General features: G+C 42.4%; 2 protein-coding genes across 3 annotated transcripts in view; one reads left to right on the top strand and one right to left on the bottom strand.

Moving 5' to 3' along the window:
* RARS2 (arginyl-tRNA synthetase 2, mitochondrial) overlaps positions 1-18,940 on the bottom strand; it is a 63,562-nt gene extending 44,622 nt beyond the window's left edge. Inside the window, exons 1-4 of the mRNA XM_049772222.1 lie at positions 18,830-18,940; positions 13,283-13,356; positions 7,939-8,041; positions 2,119-2,202 (exon numbers count right to left, since the gene is read on the bottom strand). Of these exons, the coding sequence (XP_049628179.1) occupies positions 2,119-2,202; positions 7,939-8,041; positions 13,283-13,356; positions 18,830-18,865 (297 nt within the window). The 5' untranslated portion in view covers positions 18,866-18,940. The remainder of the gene's footprint in view (positions 1-2,118; positions 2,203-7,938; positions 8,042-13,282; positions 13,357-18,829) is intronic.
* Positions 18,941-19,106: 166 nt separating this feature from the next.
* ORC3 (origin recognition complex subunit 3) overlaps positions 19,107-22,053 on the top strand; it is a 66,244-nt gene continuing 63,297 nt past the window's right edge. For both annotated transcript variants that reach the window (XM_049772208.1, XM_049772206.1), the window contains exon 1: positions 19,107-19,193. In XM_049772208.1, coding sequence (XP_049628165.1) covers positions 19,170-19,193 — 24 coding nt within the window. In that variant the 5' untranslated portion in view covers positions 19,107-19,169. The remainder of the gene's footprint in view (positions 19,194-22,053) is intronic.

Below are 22,053 nucleotides of genomic sequence, written 5' to 3'. Positions count from 1 at the left end.
CTGCACCTCAAAGGAAACAGTGCCCAAAATACATGAGCCACCCACTGAGTGGGAGAAACTATTCACCCAATACCCATCAGATAAGGAGCTAATATCCAAAATATACAAGGCACTGACAGAACTTTACAAGAAAAAAAATCTAATTCCATCAAAAAATGGGGAGAAGAAATGGACAGACACTTTGACAAAAAAGAAATACACATGGCCAAAGGCACATAAAAAATGCTCCACATCACTATCATCAGGGAGATGCAAATCCAAACAACTATGAGGTACCATTTCACACCACAGAGACTGGTGCACATTATAAAGAATGAGAACAAGCAGTGCTGGTGGGAATGTGGAGAGAAAGGAACTCTTATCCACTGCTGGTGGGAATGCTGTCTAGTCCAACCATTATGAAAAAGCGATCTGGAGATTCCTCCAAAAACTGGAAATTGCACTCCCATACGATCCAGCTATACCACTCCTAGGGATATATCCTAGGAACACAAAAATACAATACAAAAATCCCTTCCTCACACTTATATTCATTGCAGCACTATTTAAAATAGCCAGACTCTGGAAACACCAAGATGCCCTTCAACAGATGAATGGTTAAAGAAACAGTGGTACATATACACAATGGAATATTATGCAGCCATCAGGAGAGATGAAGTCATGAAATTTACCTACACATGGACATACATGGAATCTATTATGCTGAGTGAAATAATTCAGAGGGAGAGAGATAGATGCAGAATAGTCTCAGTCATCTATGGGTTTTAAGAAAAATAAAAGACATTCTTGCAATAATTTTCAGAGACAAAAAAGAGGAGGGCTGGAAGTTCCAGCTCCTACATGGAAGTTCACCACAAAGAGTGATGAGTTCAGTTAGAGAAATAACTACATTGAGAACTATTATAAACAATGTGAATGAATGAGGAAAGTAGAAAGCCTGTCTAGAGTACAGGTGGGGGCGGGGAGGGAAGGAGGGAGATTTGGGACATTGGTGATGGGAATGTTGCACTGGTGAAGGGGGTGTTCTTTACATGACTGAAACTCAACCACAATCATGTTTGTAATCAAGGTGTTTAAATAAAGATATTAAAAAGAAAACAAAACACTGTCTGGGCTGGAGTGATAGCTCAATGATAGGGCATTTGCCTTGCACGTGGCTGACTTGGGACGAACCTGGGTCCATTCCCAGTATCCCATATGGTTCCCCAAGCCTGTCAGTAGCAATTTCTGAGTGCTGAGCCAGGAGTAACCCCTGAGCACCACCAGGTATGGCCCAAAATGCAAAACCAAAACAAACAAAAAAATTGCACAAGGAAAATCAAGATCTGATGGGCTAAGGGTTAACCAGGATGGCACTGCAGACAGAGGGATCCAAGTGTGCAATATGTTTTGAGACCATCAGGGTTAAAAAGTGAGAATGACCATTAGAGCTAAATCACAATAGCAGGAAGGAACATAACCTCTTTTTTTTTTCTTATTGGGGGAGAGGGCAGGTCTTAGCCACACCTGGACGTGCTCAGGGCTTACTCCTAGATCTGTACTCAGGGAGAGCTTCTGGCAGTGCTCAGAGGACCATATGTGGTGCTGGAGATCAAACCATTCATTCATTTTTCGTTTGTTCTTGGGTGATACAATGTTGCTCAGAACTTATTCCTGATTGTGTTTAGGGATCAATCTTGGCAGTGATCAGGGAACATATGCAGTGATCAGGGATCAGATGCAGTGCTGGGGATTAAACAACCCATTCATCTTTGTTTTTGCTGTTTTGGGGTTACACATGGTGATACTCAGAGTTTACTCCTGGCTTTGTGCCAAAAGATCACTCTGAGAAGTGCTCAAGGGACCATACGAGGTATTGAAATGGGATTGAGGAGCCGGAGTGACAGCACAGCAGTAAGGCGTTTGCCTTGCAAACGGCCAACCCAGGACGAACCCCTGGTTCAAATCCCGAGTCTGCCAGGAAAGAATTCTGAGTGCAGAGCCAAGAGTAACCCCTGAGCACCACCGGATGTGACCCAAAAACCTAAAAAAAAAAAAGAAAGAAAAGAAAAGAAATGGGATTGAATGGGGATCAACTGTGTGTAAGGCAAGCATCTTAACTCCTGGACTATCTCTTACCTTTGTTAATAGTTCTCTGTTTATTTTAAAATTGATAGTTCCTTGGCCAGAGCTGATTTCACTCACCACTGTATCACACTTTAGCTGAAAAATCAAGCAAAACAGTGTCAGTAAACAGGTCCAATGAAACCTGTAGTTCTAACAATATCAATTTAGGTTCAAAGGCAGCATATCTCAATCAATTCTCATAGTCTCATGTGTCATCTCCCAGTCATTCTATCTAGATCTAGTCACAGACAGCCTCTTCATCTTCAGCCAGTCACCATTTGATTTAGGTAAACACATCCTGTCTTTTTTGCTTAGTAGAAGGCAAATGTTCTGCCCTCTTTCCCATTTTTCTCATATCAAATGCTCCATCTTATTTTTTTAATTGTTTTATTTTTTGTTTTCTGGGCCTCACCAGGTGGTGCTCAGGGGTTATTCCTGGATCTGTGCTCAGAAATCTCTACTGGCAGGCACAGGGGACCATATGGGATGCTGGGATTGGAACCAATGTTGGTCCTGAGTCAGCCCCTTGCAAGGCAAATACCCTATCGCTGTGCTATTTGTCCGGCCCCACTCTATCTTATTTTTATCTCTACCCTATATACCCTGACTTACAATGAACTCTATCTTATTCACCCTTCATTAGAACCACAGAACATGACTGTGTTAAGTCATATCTAAAATGTAGCTGCACATAAATAATTTTTTGTCTTGAGCTGCATCCAGCTATGCTCAAGGGCCTCCTCCTGGCTCTGCACTTAGGAAATCACTTCAGTCAGTATTAGGGGCCATATGCTGTGTCAGAGGGTCAAATCCAGGTTAGATTAGTGAAAGGAGAGCATCTTACCCATGTACTAATTCTCTGGCACAATTATAAAAAATTTATATACTTTGTCTTCAATGAATATACCTCAGAATTTTAGTAAGATGTTCAAAGCAGTAGGAAAATGTATAGAACTTGAATAAATACCTATCAGTATTCTTACTTTAAAAAATGAGAAGGGCACTGCTACCTCAGGTTCCCACTCCCCTTCAGTTCTACATTATTGCCCATACCCCCAGCTCTCAGTAGAAAAACAGCCCACCTCGGGACTGGAGAAATAGCATGGAGGTAAGGCGTTTGCCTTTCATGCAGAAGATCATCGGTTCGAATCCCAGCGTCCCATATGGTCCCCCATGTCTGCCATGAGCAATTTCTGAGCATGGAGCCAGGAGTAACCCCTGAGCACTGCAGAATGTGACCCCCCCCACAAAAAAAAAAAGAGAGAGAGAGAAAAACAGCCCACCTCAAACTACTAAGCTCCAAAAGAAAATTATATCTGCTGACACTTCCCAGGTAGTACAGTCTAGGCTGAAAACTCTAGGGCCTTCTCAGAATGGGGGCAGACAAATTCCCCTTTTTGCTGAAGGCATGAATACTCAAAGCCTTGCACAAATAGTCCATAAACTACCAAGCCACCAAATTGTTCCAGATCTATAGATCCTAGATGATGGCTGCATAGCAATCAAAATTTCATAGTGTCAGCCCAGTAGGAATACAGGCAAATCTGATGGGAAAGTGAGCTTAAACGGTCACACAGAAGTCTACTAGCACTAACTACAGTCTCAAATATCCTTAAGACAATGACTTTAGTAATAATACTGAGATGTAACATTTACTACAAATTGATCCTTTTTGTCTAAGTTTTTGATCATTTCTTTTGCCTTTGTGCTGTAACAAAGAATATGAAGTCAATTTGTGCCTACAAGGTAGCAGGCTAAGGATGGTGGGTGGGAAACTGGGGACACTGGTGGAGGAAAGGTCACACTGGTCGTGAAACTGTTGTTTGAACATTTAATGCCTGAAACAACTGTATTATGAACATCTTAGTGTTCATAATAAATAAACAAACGACCAAGGTGTTATAATAAAAAAAAAACTGGGGGCCGGAGAGATAGCATGGAGGTGGGGTATTTGCCTTACAAGCAGAAGGATGGTGGTTCGAATCCTGGCATCCCATACGGTCCCCTGTGCCTGCCAGGGGCTATTTCCTGAGTACAGAGTCAGGAGTAACCCCTGAGCGCTGCCGGGTGTGACCCAAAAACAAAAAAACAAAAAAAAAAACCAAAAAAAAAAAATTACTCCTGGAAGGCTCGGGGAATCTTTTAGGTTGGGATGCTGGGAATCGAACTCTGGTCAGCTGTGTGCAAGACAAATGCTCTCCTCATTGTGTCACCACTCTGCTCCTCTAATAAAATAAAAAAAAAAATAGGGGGATGGTTTGGACCCTACTAAAGTAAAGCTCAGGAATCAATCCTCTTTTTTTTTTTTGGGGGGGGGGGGGGTTTGGGCCATACCCGGTAACGCTCAGGGGTTACTCCTGGCTATGTGCTCAGAAGTTGTTCCTGGCTTGGGGGACCATATGGGACACCTGGGGATCGAACCGCGGTCCGTCCAAGGCTAGCGCAGGCAAGGCAGGCACCTTACCTTCAGCGCCACCGCCCGGCCCCGAATCAATCCTCTTAATGCCAGAGATTGAACCAGTGGTGGGCCAAGTGTAGGGCAAGTCTGTATTTAACCTTTGTAACTATCTCTCTGGTTCCTAGACTTTATATCTGAGAATTTACGAAAAGTGGAGGTAAAGAAATTTAGATACTTTAAGATAATTCTCCACAAATACTTTAAATAATTCTAATTTTGGTGTACTTCCTGCTAAAAATTTGGAGGGATTTTGCAATCAAGTAAGTACTTAGTTCCTCTGCTAAAAAGTTCCTTATCATATTTATTCTTTAACTCCCACCTCCCGCATTCCCAGTACCAAGAAGAGCTGTGGGTCTCATACATTGCAGTCTTCCACTGTCCTCCCACCCCAGCCTCTACACGTTTTTCTGATAATGACTTTCATTGTTTCAATTCTTCAGTGCCTGGGAACCTACTCTATTCCATGTAATAATACCTTATGAAAAAAAAATCCCATGGGCCGGGCGGTGGCGCTAAAGGTAAGGTACCTGCCTTGCCTTCGCTAGCCTTGGACGGACCGCGGTTCGATCCCCCGGTGTCCCATATGGTCCCCCAAGCCAGGAGCAACTTCTGAGCGCATAGCCAGGAGTAACCCCTGAGCGTTACCGGGTGTGGCCCAAAAGTTTTAAAAAAAAAAAGAAAAAAAAAAATCCCTCAACAACATCTACCTTTTCTGATGGTATTACATTAGTAAGTTGAATTTGATCATTATCCACAATCCTTTTAATTACTCTTGTCTGACAAATCTATCACAGATATTAGAAACCAAGAGATTTGTTAAATGTATAACCACTTGTCTGCAATCATGGTTCTATTTACATTTAATCACTTATTTCATGTTATGCTCATCTCAGCAACTCAATTAAAAAACTGCACACAGGGGCCAAAGAGATAGCATAGTGCTAGGGCGTTTGCCTTGCATGCTGACAACCAGGGAGAGACCCTGGTTCTGTTCCTGGCATCCCACATGTCCCCCAGAGCCTGCCAGGAGTGATTTCTGAGCACAAAGCGGGGAGTAACCTGAGTGTTGCTGGGTGTGATCCAAAAACAAAAACAAAACTAAACACAGGCCAGAGTGATAGCACAAGGTGGTAGGAGGTTTGCCTTGCACATGGCTGAACAGGTTTGATTCCAGGCATCCCCTATGTTTTCCCCAAGCACCACCAGGAGTGATTTCTGATGTAGAGCAGAAGTAACCCCTGAGCGCAACTGGGTGTGTCCCTCCCCTCCAAAATACCTCCAAACCAAAAAAAGAAAAACCTTCCAACTCAATGCTTTAATTTACCAAGCTTGTTCTCTTAAACTGAAAGCCCATATAGCTTCGCTCTGTATAGCTAGTTAATTGAGTTCTCCTATAATTGTTAATCAAAAATTGAATAATTTCAGCTGGGGTTGGATTTTGGGCCACAACTGATGGCACTCCTGGCCCTTTGCTCAGAAATCACTCCTGGCAGGCTCGTGAGACCTTATGGGATATTGGGGATTGAACCCAGGTAGACCATATGCAAGACAAGTGCCCTTACCCACTGTCCTATAGTTCTGACCCCTGAAAACATGCATTTTTGTAACCAATCTGAAATTACATCCTAACCTTACAATATATGGCTGAAATGAATTTAAATTATATTTTTAGGGTATCTTAAAAAAAGGACACTATTGGGGCCGGGCGGTGGCGCTGGAGGTAAGGTGCCTGCCTTACCTGCGCTAGCCTAGGAGACGGACCGCGGTTCGATTCCCCGGCGTCCCATATGGTCCCCCAAGCCAGGAGCGACTTCTGAGCGCATAGCCAGGAGTAACCCCTGAGCGTCACCGGGTGTGGCCCAAAAACCAAAAAAAAAAAAAAAAAAAAAAAGGACACTATTAAGCTAATTTACTATAGCTGAGATAATTGTATACTATTTTATTTTCTCTTTAAAAATAATGAAATTAATTCTCCATGCCAGCAGTACCATTTGTCGACATTGCCTTAAACATACACATCTCAACTCCAAGGGCCTCGCTTATGACTTACACTTTACTTATTTATTTTTATGTTTATTTTTTGTTTTTGTTTTTTTTTTGGTCACACCTAGCAGCACTCAGGGGTTACTCCTGGCTCTATGCACAGAAATTGCTCTCCGGCAGACTGGGGGAACATATGGAATGGCAGGATTCGAATCACTGTCCTTCTGCATGCAAGGCAAATGCCATGCTATCTCTCCGGCCCCAATGGCTTACACTTTAAACATTCTTAGCTGAACTATAAATTCTGCATCAAGCTAAGAGTCCAAGATAATAGGCATTGTCTAAGGCAAATGGCCAAAAACAAGAGACTCCAACCAGCCAAACCACACAGTGAAGGATTCTTACATTCTTTGTAATAGTCTTATCAATTGATAAAGAACAAAAAGAGTTTTTTCTGGGGGGCATGGACAACAGTCATAGCACTTAGTGGTTACTCCTGGCTCTGCGCTCACAAATCACTCCTGACAGGCTCGGGAAGACTATGTGGGATGTTGGGGATCAAACCCAGGTCCATCCTGGGTCTGAAGCATTCAAGGCAAATACCTTACTGCTGTGTTATTGCTCCGGTCCCCAAAAGAGTCTTTATTTTTAAATTTGAATATCATGGTTACAAGGTTGTTCATAAGTTTTGTTTTATTTTTTTTCATATGTAAAAGTTGTTCATGACTGAGCTACGGTCATACAATGCACAACTACCTTCACCAGTGCACATTTCCTGCCACAAATCAAATGTCCCCAGTTTCCTCTCACATTCTCTATGCCTGTCCTCTTCCTGTCTCTGGGGCATATTTTTCTTCTCTATCTCTATTTCTTTCCCTTTTTTTTCTTTTAAACACTTTGACTTGCAGTACAGTACACATTTCCTGACCAAATGTCCCAAGTTTTCCTCCCATATGCCCTCCCCCATCAGACATTTTACTTCTCTCTCTTTCTTTCTCTCTCTCCCTCCCTTTCTCCCCCCTCTTTGCACTACTGTTAATAAAAAGGTGTCATGCATGCCACTTCATCCCCTTCCTTTTTAGCATCCAGTTCTTGTATCAATTCCAACTATCATTTATCATTGTCATAGTAGAACCTTCTCTATTCTAACTGCACTCACCACTGCAATCTTACAGTCTATAAAAGGGTTTATCTATAAACCCCTCCCCTCCAAAATGAGCTACATTTAACTTAGTCCAATGCTAGGTTCCTCCCACAGGGGAGTTCCTTCTCCTTTACTTTCCACTGGTAATAGTGGAATAGGTAATAGTAATCATGGACCAACACAGAGACCTGACATCACCACACCTGCATCAATAAGTTCATTATAATGTCAAAAAATACAAAAGTACCTTCTCTGCCAGTCTCGTAGCTTGATCTTGAGTGTTTTGTCGTGAATGGTCTTCACTGCTCTCCAATAGAGAATCCACAGAAAGCTGAAAATCAGCTACTTCTCTAGATAGACATGAAATAAGAAAAAGCTAGTTACATAAAAACAACACTAGTAAAAAAAAATACAAAAAAAATCACTAGTGTAACAAGAAAAGACTAACTACTATTACTACTCTATGAAGCAAAGGAATATTACTTTGTATGTATTTAGAACTTTTTTTTTACCATCTTACAAAATCTTCCAATATATTTCCCAATTAATTATAGATTTACAAATCCTATGAATCAGAACAATTACCTTATTTTTAAATTTTATTTGCTTGATTTTTGGGCCACATCTGGAAGCATTCAATCACTCCTGGCAGGGTTGGAATACCATATAGGATGCTGGGTATCAAACCAAGATCAGCTGCATGCAAAGCAAATGCCCTACCCACTGTGCTATCCCTCTGGCTATGAGACACTTACTTTATACATGTAAAATTAATACCAAAAGATTTCAATGTTCCCCTTAAAATCCTACCACAATAAGCAACTCAAAATATCAGATCTTGATTATTTTTTACGATTCTTCCACTATTCTAAATACTTGATTCTTTTAGCCATTTTATTGGTCTCCAAATGACTAAACCAAAAACAATTTTAAATGCTGCAATATCATTTGTATTTCAATACAGGGAGACTGTTCTTTTTGAATAAAATACTTTTACTGGGGAATGGGTATGAGAGGAGAAATACACAGAATAGCAAAATGGGCTATACTTGGTTTATTTTTTTTATGGGACACACACACACACACAAACACACATGCATATAAATGCTCAACTATGCAATGCTGAAGAACCCTGCATAGAAAGTTTGCTTAGAAAATCAGTTCCTGGGCCGGAGAGATAGCAGAGTAGTAGGGCGTTTGCCTTGCATACAGCCAATCCAAGATGGACAGTGGTTCGAATCCCGGCATCCCATATAGTCCCCTGTGCCTGCCAGGAGCGATTTCTGAGCGCAGAGCCAGGAATAGCCCCTGAGTGCTGCTGAGTGTGACCCAAAAACCAAAACAAACAAAAATTAGTTTTCTGATATCCTTAGAATTACTATTAAAATTTTTTTATTTATTGAAAATATAATGTTTTACAATGGCAAACTATTGATGGCTCTTCCAAATATTCAGGAAACACAAAGGCAAAGTTATTTTCTATAATTTAAAATATAAATAGTAGGAGGCATCTATAATTTTTTCTTTTTTCCTTTTTCTTTTTTTTTTTTTTTTGGTTTTTGGGCCACACCCGGTCACCACCGGGGTTATTCCTGGCTGTCTGCTCAGAAATAGCTCCTGGCAGGCACGGGGGACCATATGGGACACCGGGATTTGAACCAACCACCTTTGGTCCTGGATCGGCTGCTTGCAAGGCAAACACCGCTGTGCTATCTCTCCGGGCCCTATAATTTTTTCTTATACATAAAAATAATTTAAAATTTTTTATAATTTTTAACAATCACAGTATTTTTAATAAGTTCAGTAGTTTAAGGATCAAGTTTAAAAAAAAGCTGTGCTGGGGCTGGAGCGGTGGCACAGGCAGTAAGGCGTCTGTCTTGCCCGAGCTATCCTAGGACAGACCCCGGTTTGATCCCCCTTGGTCCCATATGGTCCAGCAAGCCAGGAGCGATTTCTGAGCGCATAGCCAAAAATAACCCCTGAGCATCACCGGGTGTGACCTAAAACAAAAACAAAAAACAAAACAACAACAAAAAAAGGCAGTTCTAATCTATTAACAATGACTAACAGGGGCGGGAGCGATAGGGACCGTGGTTCAATCCCCCGGAGTCCCATATGGTTCCCAAGCAAGGAGCGATTTCTGAGTGAATAGCCAGGAGTAACCCCTGAGCGTTACGGAGTGTGGCCCAAACAAACAAACAAAAAGCCCAATGACTTAACACCACTTTACTAAGCTAGGAATAGTTAAATCAGGTGTTCTGAAGGGGAAAATCTACTGACTTGGCCTAATTTCCAGTTTTTATTTTTCAGAGCTTTAAAGTACATACTTATTAAGAAACTTTGTTTTGTTTTTTAAAGAATCCTTTAATGTAAGTGATGTATAAAAGCATAAATGGGCTGGAGTAATAGTAGAGTGAGTGGGGTGTTTGCCTTGCACACAGCTGACCCAGGTTCAATTCCCAAAATCCCAGAATCCCTGAGGCCGCCAGGAGTGATTCCACAACACAGAGCCAGGAGTAACCCCTGGGCACTGCCTGGTGTAACTCCCCCCAGCTACCAAAAAAAAAGCAGAACTGAAAATAACCTAAAGGTTCATCATTGTTGGGGGTGGGGGTGGGGAAAAGATGTTAAACGTGAGCGTTTATTCAATGTTAAATTAGTTTCTAAAAAAAAAAAAAAAAAGCATGAGGTTAAAGAAAAAGGGCTAAAAAAATCATATAGACAAAAAATTTGGGGGTGGGAGATTTAGATTTTGGGCCACACCTGGAATGATCTAACAGGGTAGTACTTGCCAGGGAAGTAAATAGTAGGATTAGTTTTCTCTTCCTTTGCTTAAAGGAGACAGATTTCTTTAGTGGGGCAGATTTGCTGCATTTTTTTCCCATGGAAAGTAGGCAGCAGCAGTAGACCAAGTAAGTTTGAGAACCTCTGAAGAGTATTCTCATTTTTTTGCATTTTCCTGATTTTCCTTAAGGGGCTATCTACATTGCTTTTGCTAGCAGTTTAAAAACTATAAAAAGCAGTACCTATCAAAATAATGTTCTAAAAAAGAAAAATAGACAGGTATAGATGAAACAAAAGGGGTCCTCAAACTTTTAAAACAGGGGGCCAGTTCACTGTCCCTCAAACCATTGGAGGGTCTGACTATAGTAAAAACAAAACTAATGAACGAATTCTTTTTTTTTTTTTTTTTTTTTTTTTAGTTTTTGGGTCACACCCGGCAGTGCTCAGGGGTTACTCCTGGCTGTCTGCTCAGAAATAGCTCCTGGCAGGCACGGGGACCATATGGGACACCGGGATTCGAACCAACCACCTTTGGTCCTGGATCGGCTGCTTGCAAGGCAAACGCCGCTGTGCTATCTCTCCGGGCCCATGAACGAATTCTTATGCACACTGCATATATCTTATTTTGCAATGAAGAAACAAATACAATATGTGGACCGCCGGCCATAGTTTGAGGACCACTGAAACCAATCCTTGTCTAATGATACACAGGGAGAGAAATTCATTAAACTATTCCCACAACTTTCACAGACTTAAAGAAAAATTAAATTTAAAAAGTAATAACTCCTTTGCCATTCCTTAGGAGACACTGTGATGAATTATTAAAAGTGAATTTCATACTCTTGAATACTGCAGGCTTATAACAAAGTTATTAATCTTGTCTATTCTGATTAATTTTATGTATAAATTTCACCATAGTTGAAAACCTATTCAAGAGATCAGGAAACTGGAGCAAATTAACTTATAGCATATTAAACCAAACTAATAGAAATATTTCAATCTATTAGCATTTATTGCATCTCAGAAAAAAAATTAAAAACAAAAACAACTTGATTTTACTACTGTAAATGATTCCTGGCAATAAAGTGATATATTCATCTTTTTATTTTTTAAACTTTATTGACTGATTGGTTTTGGGGCCACACTCAGTGGTGCCCAGGGGTCACTCCTGGCTCTGCACTCAGAAATTGCCCCCGGCAGGCTGGGGGACCATATGGGATGACAGGAATTGAACCAGATCCCAAGTCAGCTATATTCAAGGCAAGTACCACATCGCTGTGCTATCTTTCTGGCCCCAGATATATTCATCTTATGTAAATTTAATATACTATTTTTTTTTTAACAAAAGCCTAAAAACAATTGAGGTCCTCTGCAGCATTTTCTGTAAACCAGGTTGGTGGAGGAGCTCAAGAGCTACAAGTCATTAAAGAAAATATAATTCAAAAAATAGATTAAGACACAAATTTATATTTGTGTGGAAATTGGAATATATAAGTAAATAGAGTAGAATTAGGAATAAAGTTAGGAAGGGCTTGCTTAGAAATATCAGTTAATGGAAAAGGGCTCTTAGCAATAACTTGTTAAACTTTTTCTGAACTGTTGCTAAAGTTCTGCTAAGATGTATTATGTACCAATAAAATGTTCCTGACACAGGATGGTTCCCCCCTTACCATAAGATGTATGATGTACCAACAGAATATTCCTGACACAGGGTAGTGTTCCCACCCCAATCAGCCGATTATAAACATCAGGCAGGATGAACAACACAAGTCAGCAAAGTCAGAATGTGCAATAATGGGGCCAGAGAAATAGCACAGCGGTGTTTGCCTTGCAGGACCCAAGGTGGTTGGTTCAAATCCCGGCGTCCCATATAGTCCCTGTGCCTGCCAGGAGGTATTTCTGAGCAGATAGCCAGGAGTAATCCCTGAGCACCGCCGTGTGTGGCCCAAAAAAACAACAAACAAACAAAAAGAATGTGCAATAACGAAGTTGCTTCACAATCCTGAGCCATATTAGAAGTACAATTGAACTCTTGACTGAATATTGCCTACCCCGTCCCTATGAACCCCTACCCTATAAAAACCCTCTTACTTTGCTGTTCGAGGCTCCAGTCCTGTTGGCAGATCTGAAACCCTGACTAGTCAGTTCAATAAATCTGCCCTTGCTAATTGCATTCTTGAAGTTGTCGTAGTCTCTAATTGAGTTTGTGGACCGTCACAAACTCATTTGAAATATATAAAAATGCAAAATATTTTGAGCTGAGGTGTGTGAGAACAGCGGAAGTGACCATATGCAGTGGCCAGAGTTTGAATTTAAAAAGTGCCAGTTTGAGGGGCCAGCGAGGTGGCGCTAGAGGTAAGGTGTCTGCCTTGCAAGCGCTAGCCAAGGAAAGGACCGCAGTTCAATCCCCCGTCGTCCCATATGGTTCCCCCAAGCCAGGGGCAATTTCTGAGCGCTTAGCCAGGAGTAACCCATGAGCATCAAATGGGTATGGCCTGAAAAAAAAAAGTGCCAGTTTGAAACAAACCTGAGGTATGTAAACCAAATAGTCACCTCTTCGTTGTGATGCGAATTCCTTTTTATTTAAATTTTAACAGCCCTGGACCTTACCAGACAGAATTTATATGCTTTCCTGATTGAAGAGGAGACCTTATAATCATTACTACCCTGCCATGTACATGTTTTTAAATTGAATTTTCTTTTGCTAACTTGTCTTACGTGTTTTGATTGCTTGTCCAGCCAAAGAACTCAAAAGGTGAAAGGACTTATTCCTATGTACCCCAACATTAACAACATTTATACTTAACTGTTTTTTTGAAATTGGAACAGCAGATATTGACTTAATCAAGTTTTCTGGAGGAAGATCCAACACTCTTGAAAGCTGTATCAAAAAGATAAAATAGCAGGTGAATTGTTAATCCATTTGTTCCAAAAATCAGTGGGGGCAATAATGAATTTTTATTTATTCAAAAAGTAGAAGCTGGGGGCCGGAGTGATGGCACAGCAGAAGGGCGTTTGTGTTGCACGTGGCTGACCTAGGATGAACCACGGTTGGATTACCTGGAGTCCCATATGGTCCCCTGAGCCAGGAGCAATTTCTGAGCGCATAGCCAGGAGTAATTCCTGAGCATCACTGGGTGTGGCCTCCCAAAAAAAGTAGAAGCTAGAGCAATAGTGCAATAGTAGAGTAGGAGGGCCACTTGCCTTGCACTTGGTTGACCCGGATTTGATTTCCACACACACACACACACACACTAAGAGAATAAAAATAAACTATTAATAACATGACTGAGTCTCATTATATTATATTCTAACAAAAACCAGATACAAAAGATAGTATATGATTTAATTTGACATTTGTTAAAGAATGATTCAGCCATGGGTCAAAACTTCATCTGCAAGTGAAAACTAGGTTGACAAAAGGGCCATACTGATAGTACAACAGGCCAAGCATTTGCCTTGCCCATGGCCCACCCATGTTTAATCCTCTACATCCCATATGGTCTACCAAGCACTGCCAGGAGTGATTCCTGAAAAAAAAAACCACAAAAATTGATAAACCACTATGAGGACTCATAAAGAAAGAGAACCTAATAATGGAATCAAAAACAAAAGAAAAAACCATATCAGAAATTTTAAAGGATCATTACAGAAATGAGAGAACCTAGAAGAAATGGATAGATTCTTGGACTTTTATAACCTCCCAAGACTAAACTAAGAGGAATTAGTTGGAATACCTGAATAGTATTATCACAATTAAGAAAATTGAAGTGGTAATCAAGTCTTCCCCAAAATAAAATACATGGGGAGATAGATTCACTAGTGAATTCTTTCAGACCTTTAAAGAGCATCTACTGCCAATCCTTTTCAGGTTCTTCCAGCAAGCTGAAGAAACAAACACTCATAAATAGTTTCTATGAACGAAACATTATCCTGATACCAAAAGTTGACAAGAGATACCATGAAAAAAAGATTTTAGAATTTAAAGATCCTAAAACAAGTTTGGGAATTAGCAAAAAGACCCTCCAAAAAGAAGCATAATGAAACTTCAAAATTTAGAAAACTTTCCAAATGTCTTGAAAGCCAAATTATTACTAGTTATCTACAATGAGACATTTAGCACAATTCTGCTACAGAAAGAACCTTCAGTGAATACTGTTGTCCACTTAAATGTAGATGAGTGTCTTTCCCATATAAATATTTCACCTGACAATTGGTTTTTTGTTTGTTTTTGTGCTACACCCAGTGACGCTCAGGGGTTACTCCTGGCTATGCGCTCAGAAATCACTCTTGGCTTGGGAGACCATGAGACGCCGGGGGGATTGAACCGCAGTCCATCCTAGGCTAGCATGGGCAAGGCAGATGCCTTACCATTTGTGCCACTGCTCTGGCCCTAACACCTGACAATTGTTAACAAGAATACTTACTCCTCGAGGTTATAGCAGGTGAAAAGATGAGTACTGTATAATTAAAACTCAAGTATCAACAATTTTTAAACTTTTTATCTAAAATGCTTAACTCATGTTGGCTATCCAAAATTGATTTCTGATTCTCTAGAAAGGACAAAAAGGGACACTGATTTGATCATTCACCTAAAAGTTCATAAGTAATTAGCTTTAGCGAACTATTTATTTGCTTGTTAGTTTCTTACAATTGCTTTTGGTTATGTTCAATAGAAAAGTAATGCAGGGGCCGGGCGGTGGCGCTAAAGGTAAGGTGCCTGCCTTGCCTGCGCTAGCCTTGGACGGACCGCGGTTCGATCCCCCGGTGTCCCATATGGTCCCCCAAGCCAGGAGCAACTTCTGAGCACATAACCAGGAGTAACCCCTGAGCATTACCGGGTGTGGCCCAAAAATCAAAAAAAAAAAAAAAAAAGAAAAGTAATGCAATTTTTTTTCCTTCCTGGTTCTATTTTAAACATGGCTTCACAAGGGAGATGATAGAATGGGTAGGAAGTTTGCCTTGCAGGGGTCTGACCCAGGTTTGATCATGGCATCATCACATAGGGTCCCCCAAGTTCTACCAGGAATAAACACTGAGCACTACAGGGTGAGGCCCTTCCCAAAAAAAACTCACAAATTAGAGGCTGGAGTAATAGCACAGTAGGTAGGGCATTTGCCTTGCAATTGGCTGACTTAAGATTCAATCCCCAACATCTCATATGGTCCCCTGTGTCTGTCAGGAGTGATTTCTGAGTGCAGAGCTAGGTGTAACTTCTGTGCACCACTGGTATGGCTCCCCAACCAAAAAATAGCTTCATAAATGTCAGCTTTTCATACTTCTAATTGTTATAAAAATTTGAATTTCATAAACATAAGAAGTTAAATTTCATAGCTGGGAGTTTTCTTTTATCTTTAAGGTGCTCTACGAAGCTGAAAGTTGGCAATCTCAGAAGGAGAGAAGGGCCATGTCCCTACCCTGATGAAGACACTACAGCTCCACCCCATCACCCACAACAGCTCATCACCAATAGGCAACGGATATTTGATAATTCCTCTCGAAGCTGGAGTGACAGCACAGCTGTAGGGCATTTATTTTACATGCGGCTGAGCCAGGACAGCCCTGTGTTCAATCCCCAGCAACCCATATATATGCTCCCCCTAAGCTTACCAGGAGTGATTTTTGAGTGCAGAGCCAGGAGTAACCCTTGAATGTTGACAGGTGTGGCCCCCAAAACAAAAAGAAATTTCTCACATCACTGGGATGGCAATGATGGGCAGACATCAGAAAGAATAAGAACAACCAGTGCTGATGCAGATATGAGGAGAAAGGATCTCTCACTAACTGCTCATAGGAATGTTGACTGGTCCAACCTTTTTGGAAAACAGGATTGCTATTCCTTAAAAAAAAAAATTGAGCTTCCATGTGACACAATACCTCTCCTTGGAATATATTATAGTGGCCCAGAAACACAAAGCATTACTATGTTCATTGTGAATCATTCCTATTATTCACAATATTCAGAATATGGAAATAACCTATGTGCCCAAGAACAGATGAGTGGATAGAACTGAGAAATGAAAGTAAAGTGATATGCATATACACCTTCAGTAACAGTACTGCAAAGCACAGTACCTGAAAAGATAAAAGGGGTGGATGGAGAGGGGAAGTACGGAGATGAGAGGGAGTGTGTGTGTGTGTGTGTGTGTGTGTGTGTATGTGAGAGGTTGGTGAGGTGGGGTGATGGGACATTAACTGGGGGAATTGGTATGGGAAATAAACAATAAAATTTATTAGCAGTAGTTCAGTCTGGGCCTGCTGCATTCCAATTTTGGATGTCTGATCTTTATAGCAACCAGGGGTTGCTCCAGGGCAAGAAGTTTCACTCTGTCCCCTTTCTCCACACTCCTTCCCAACTAGGCCAATATTTCAGAGTAAGTAATGAGAATACTCAGTTTGAAAAGATAAAAAGTAAAATTTGTTGTTTTATTTTGTAACTCATGTGACCACTAATTCAGTCTTCCTTTTCTTTCTATAAGCCCTGACTTTGAGACTTTTCTAGGGATGTTCAGTGGGTTTCTCAACTGAACCTGCTCTCCAACTTCAATTCTTTGATCCCAAATTAGTGTGCATTTATTTATTTATTTATTTTTGGTTTTTGGGCCACATCTGGAGGTGCTCAGGGGTTACTTCTGGCTATCTGCTCAGAAATAGCTGGCAGGCAATAGCTGGGGGACCAAATGGGATGCTGGGATTCGAACCAATCACCTTAGGTTCTACATCGGCTGCTGCTTGCAAGGCAAACACTGCTGTGCTATCTCTCCGGCCCCAGTGTGCATTTATTTTTATTGGATTCCTCAATCTCAATTTTTGTTAACAAACCAAGTTCTTGATAAAATGTGACATTGTGCTCCCACTGCATGACACTATCAAAACTCTGTCTAGGTGTTCTTCCTTGTTCCCAAGACATTCAAGATTTGTCATTATCTAAAGATCCTATTGGTGACATCTGGGAGGCCAGCATTGGTCAGGGAAGTACAGGTAGGAAGGTAGAAACATAAAGATAGGGCACAAGTTATTCCTCCCCTAAAGTCTATATATAAACTACGGAAAAGGAATTATCAGATAAAACATGTGCAACATGTTGTCAAAGCTTTTTGCAACTTTGCCCCTTCTCTTTACCTCCAGGACTCTGGTGTTAGGAAAAGCTTCAACTACCGGGGCTCCAAACATATTGTTGAGTATGACATCCTCTACCCAATAAGCTTGCCCTGGTTACATTTATCAACTTGTTGCAATCTAATTGCTATATCTGGCTGATTGGGTCAAAATAGAATCCCATAACAAGGTGGCAAAAAAAGAGGTCAATCCCTGGCCTGAAAGTACGAACTAGCAGAGAATGTACAGTAGTACCCATTTCAGCCTCTGGCCTCTTCGCTAAATCTTACTAAACACACCCCAGGACGTTTCTTCACCGTTTCCTTACATGCACCCTTCTTGTATAGCTCTCTATGGTGTGTATTGGCAGTTCTTCAGTATGAGGGTCCTGGAAAACAATGAGCACAGGAATTTGCTGTTGTATTCCTCTACCTGCGGGGGCATAAAGCCCACATTGGACATCTCTTATTTCCTTACTTCCTGGCTTGTTATTGTGTCACTATTAGCAAAGCACCTCCAGGCCCAGCCCCTGCTTTTTCAGGACGATCAAGTGCACTAACAGGAATGAAAGGAAACCTCACAGGAAGGAATATCTATCTCCCTGCAAAGTGACCAAGAGGCCAGATGAATGTCCATTCGGTGAATTTTAAGATTTTCTGTTGTAGTTTGGGGGAGAGGTATTTGTTTTGGGGGGCGGGGGCTTCTCCCAGTGGTGCTCAGGCTTACTCCTGACTGCGCTCAGAGATGATTTCTGGTGGGCTGAGAGGACCATTATGGAATGCTGCAGATCGACACAACGCAAATCAAACGCCCTAGCCACGGTCCTGTCGCTCCAGCCTATATCGCTGTTTGTTTTTCTTTTTAAAATTTCCTTCTTCGACACAGCGGGTCGCACTGGGCAGAATCACGGTTGTGACTACACGAACAACGGTGGGTTTTAACACAGAATGAAACTCTGTGAATCAAATCTGATCCAGCCGGGTTGCAGGTCGTGGAAGGAGTGCGTTTTCTCAGGGCAGGCTCTGAAGACGGCCCCAGCCGTCCTACTCGGGTTGGAGCACCCCAGAGCTGTGTGACTGGCTGGAACGCTGCATGTATTGCACCTCTCTCTCTCTCTCTCTCTCTCTTGCACGGTGGCTTTTCACTGAGAAACGCGGCTTCCAAAACCGGCCCCTCGACAGCTTTGCCTCCGAGTAGAGAGCGGGGCTTCCGGGTGACGGGGGAGCTTCTTCAGCCAATTCCCTGAGTTCTCTTACCTGACCCGCGATGGCCCTGCGGAAGCCGCACGCCATGCTGGTGTTCGCCTGGCACCTCGAAGCGCGCGATCCCAGAGCGACCCTCACGCAACCTACAACCAAACCGCTCTCTGCGTGCCCCGCCTCCCCACGCCGGAAACCCGCCTCGGAGTGCATTGCTAGCCAATCACAGGGCCGTGGGGCTCGTAAAGCCCCGCCTCCACACGCCGGAAACCCGCCCCGGACTGCGGTGCTAGCCAATCAATCACAGGGCCGAGGAGCTCCCAAAGCCCTTTGTCGTGTTCCCGCGAGAACGCAGCATATCGTGATAGTTTGTTGATGCTTTCAGACCGCTAGGACCATGGCTGCTGCCTCGGTGTCCAAGGTACGTCGAGGCGGGTAGCAGCGGGGAGCCTCATAGGGAGGCTCGGCATCTTCTCTGCGGGTCGGGTTCGGGACCCGTTTGCGTTTAGGTTCTGGTTTAAATTAAGTTGAAGGTAGCCCAGTAGCCCAGTCTTTCCTTTTCATCCCCATTTTCCCCTCCACAGTTGACTCTGCCCCGAGCACTCTCATCACCACCGAGAAAATAAACAAAAACGGGCACTTTGGGGGGTTTGTTTTTGGGACACACCCGGCAGCGCTTGGGGGTTCCTCCTGGCTCTGCGCTCAGAAATCGCTCCTGGCAGGCTCGGGGGACCATATGGGATGCCGGGATTCGAACCACCGTCCTTCTGCATGCAAGGCAAACACCGGCAAACACCTTGTCTCCATGCTATCTCTCTGCCCCCCCCCCCCCTTTTCCCTTTTCGGACAGGGTTTCTTCGCCACTAAGAGTACGCATCGCTAATTCCTGATAGGCTGATAAAGGGTTAGCCAGAAAGTTAAGTCCGGTGTGAGATGCGAACTAGAGGGACAGTGATGCAGGTTTACCTGGGGCCAACAAAGGCCTAATGGAAAAATGCATTTTGGTAGCAGAAAAACGACCGCAAGTTCGGGGAGAGGGAAGGAGGCTGTTCTAGCAGAGGGAATGACATACCTTTCTCCTAGAATACACAAATAAAATGCCCTAGTAAAGGAGTTGGAAAAGTCAGTATTGTTAGTAGAGACAGATGTCGAATTTTAAGAAAAATGAGAACAGGGGCCCGAGAGAGAGTACAGCGGCTATGGAGTTTGCTTTTTATGCCGCCTACTGGGTATTCTGCAGGCCCAGATCCTTGGCACCCTGATAGCAACTCCCCCCCCCCCCCCCACACACACACACACACAAACTAGCACTGCCAGGAATAATTTCTTAGTGCAGAGTGAGGAGTAACCCGAGCATTGCCCTGTGACCTTGTAATGGACTGCCTAATCAGTGATTGCTAGACAGAGTATGGTTGGCAAGCAATTTAACTCCCTGGCTCTCCAAGAATTTACTCCTCCTGTGCTTGGGAGTAGGTCATGTGAAATGCAGGAGGTTGAACCTGGATCTACCATGTAGAGTCTTACCCCTTGTTCTATCTACCACTCCAGCGTCCTATGTGTCTGTTTCTTGTATTAAACTAGAACAACACCAAATTAAATTTAAATTCAGTTTCTCATCTGCACATAACCATTCCCCTCCGTACAAGCTGTTTCTTGTGGTGTTTTCACTGTTAATAAAAGTCCTGTTGTACGATATAAACCAAGTGAGACCTTTGAACGAGAGCAATCCAGAAGGGCCTGGTTTTTTTTAATATTGTAATAAAGGTGGAATGCAGAAGCATCTAGATTTGGTGTTATATTTGATTAAAGAAAAGCAATACAATTTATTTTTTAGTTTTGATTATAATTAAAAAAGCATGTTCATGCTGAGTCAAGTGAGTCAGATAGAGACAGGCATAGAATGATTGTATTCATTTGTGGGATATAAAAGAAATAAGATAATATGTTAATAGTATCCAGAAGAGATGAGGGCCAGGAAGACCAGTCTATGATAGAAAGCTTGCCACAAATAGCAAGGGAGTGCAGTTAGGACAGAGAAGGGACCACTATGACAATGATTGTTGGACATGATCACTCTGAACAAGACTGGAAAGGAGATAAGGTTGGTAGGCATGATACACTGATATACTTTCTGCAGACTACATGTCTAAAAGGGAACAAAGGGGAGAAAGGATAGGAAGGGACGGAAGGATAGGGGAAGGAGAGGAAATCCATGTTCAATATCTGTCATCCATATGGTCCTCCAAGCACAGGTGCGATCTCTAAGTATAGAACAATGAGGTGCTGGGAACTGAACCAAGGATTTTAAACTGTAAGCAAGTGCTCTACACCCCAAGCCTATCATTGCTGTTTGTGACAATGTTTTGGTTTTGTTTTTTGTTTTGTTTTTTTGGTTTTTCGGGCCACACCCGTTTGATGCACAGGGGTTACTCTTGGCTGAGTGCTCAGAAATTGCCCCTGGCTTGGGGGTACCATATGGGACGCCGGGGGATTGAACTGTGGTCCTTCCTTGGCTAGCGCTTGCAAGGCAGGCACCTTACCTTTAGCGCCACCTTGCCGGCCCCCTCGTTTTGGTTTTGTGTCACACCCAGCAGCGCTCAGGGGTTACTACCGGCTCTACACTCAGAAATTGCTCCTGGCAGGCCCGGGGGACCATAGGAATGCCGGGATTCAAACCACCATCCTTCCGCATGCAAGGCAAATGTCCGACCTCCGTGCTATCTCTCCGGCCCCTGTTTTTGTCTTTTTAATTGTTTTTTGTTTGTTTTGTTTTTTGTTTTTGAGGGGGCTAGAATGTTAGTTGTTTCAGGGCCAGGGATCAAACCTGGGACTCTAGAATGCAAAGCATTATAGGGATTGAATTAGGATGCTTGCATACAAAGTATGCTTTCTGTGTTTAACTTTTACCAGCTTTATTGAATTTCTTTTATCTGTGGTCCCAAAGAACAAAATTAAAAATGAGTATGTGATGGGGCTGAAGGAATAGCTCAGCGGGCAAAGGAGTTTGCCTTGCTTGAGACTGAACCTGGTTCTATCCCAAGCATACCAGGAATAATTTTTAAGCACAGAACCAGGAATAACTTCTGAACACCACTGGTGTGGACCAAATATTAATAATTAACAAATAAAGATGAGTATTCAGATCCTACACATGCATATGTGAGGTATTTGGTTTGATCTCTACCATCATGTTCCCCCCTACCCTTGCCCCAAAGAAGTGTTCTTATGGAAAGTAGGAAAATATGAGGGGGCCGGAGAGATAGCACAGCAGCGTTTGCCTT

The sequence above is a fragment of the Suncus etruscus genome, chromosome 4 (assembly GCF_024139225.1).
Source record: "Suncus etruscus isolate mSunEtr1 chromosome 4, mSunEtr1.pri.cur, whole genome shotgun sequence".
NCBI lineage: Eukaryota > Metazoa > Chordata > Mammalia > Eulipotyphla > Soricidae > Suncus > Suncus etruscus.
Note: the sequence above shows the minus strand (reverse complement) of the source record. Positions and strands in the feature narration are given on the sequence as shown.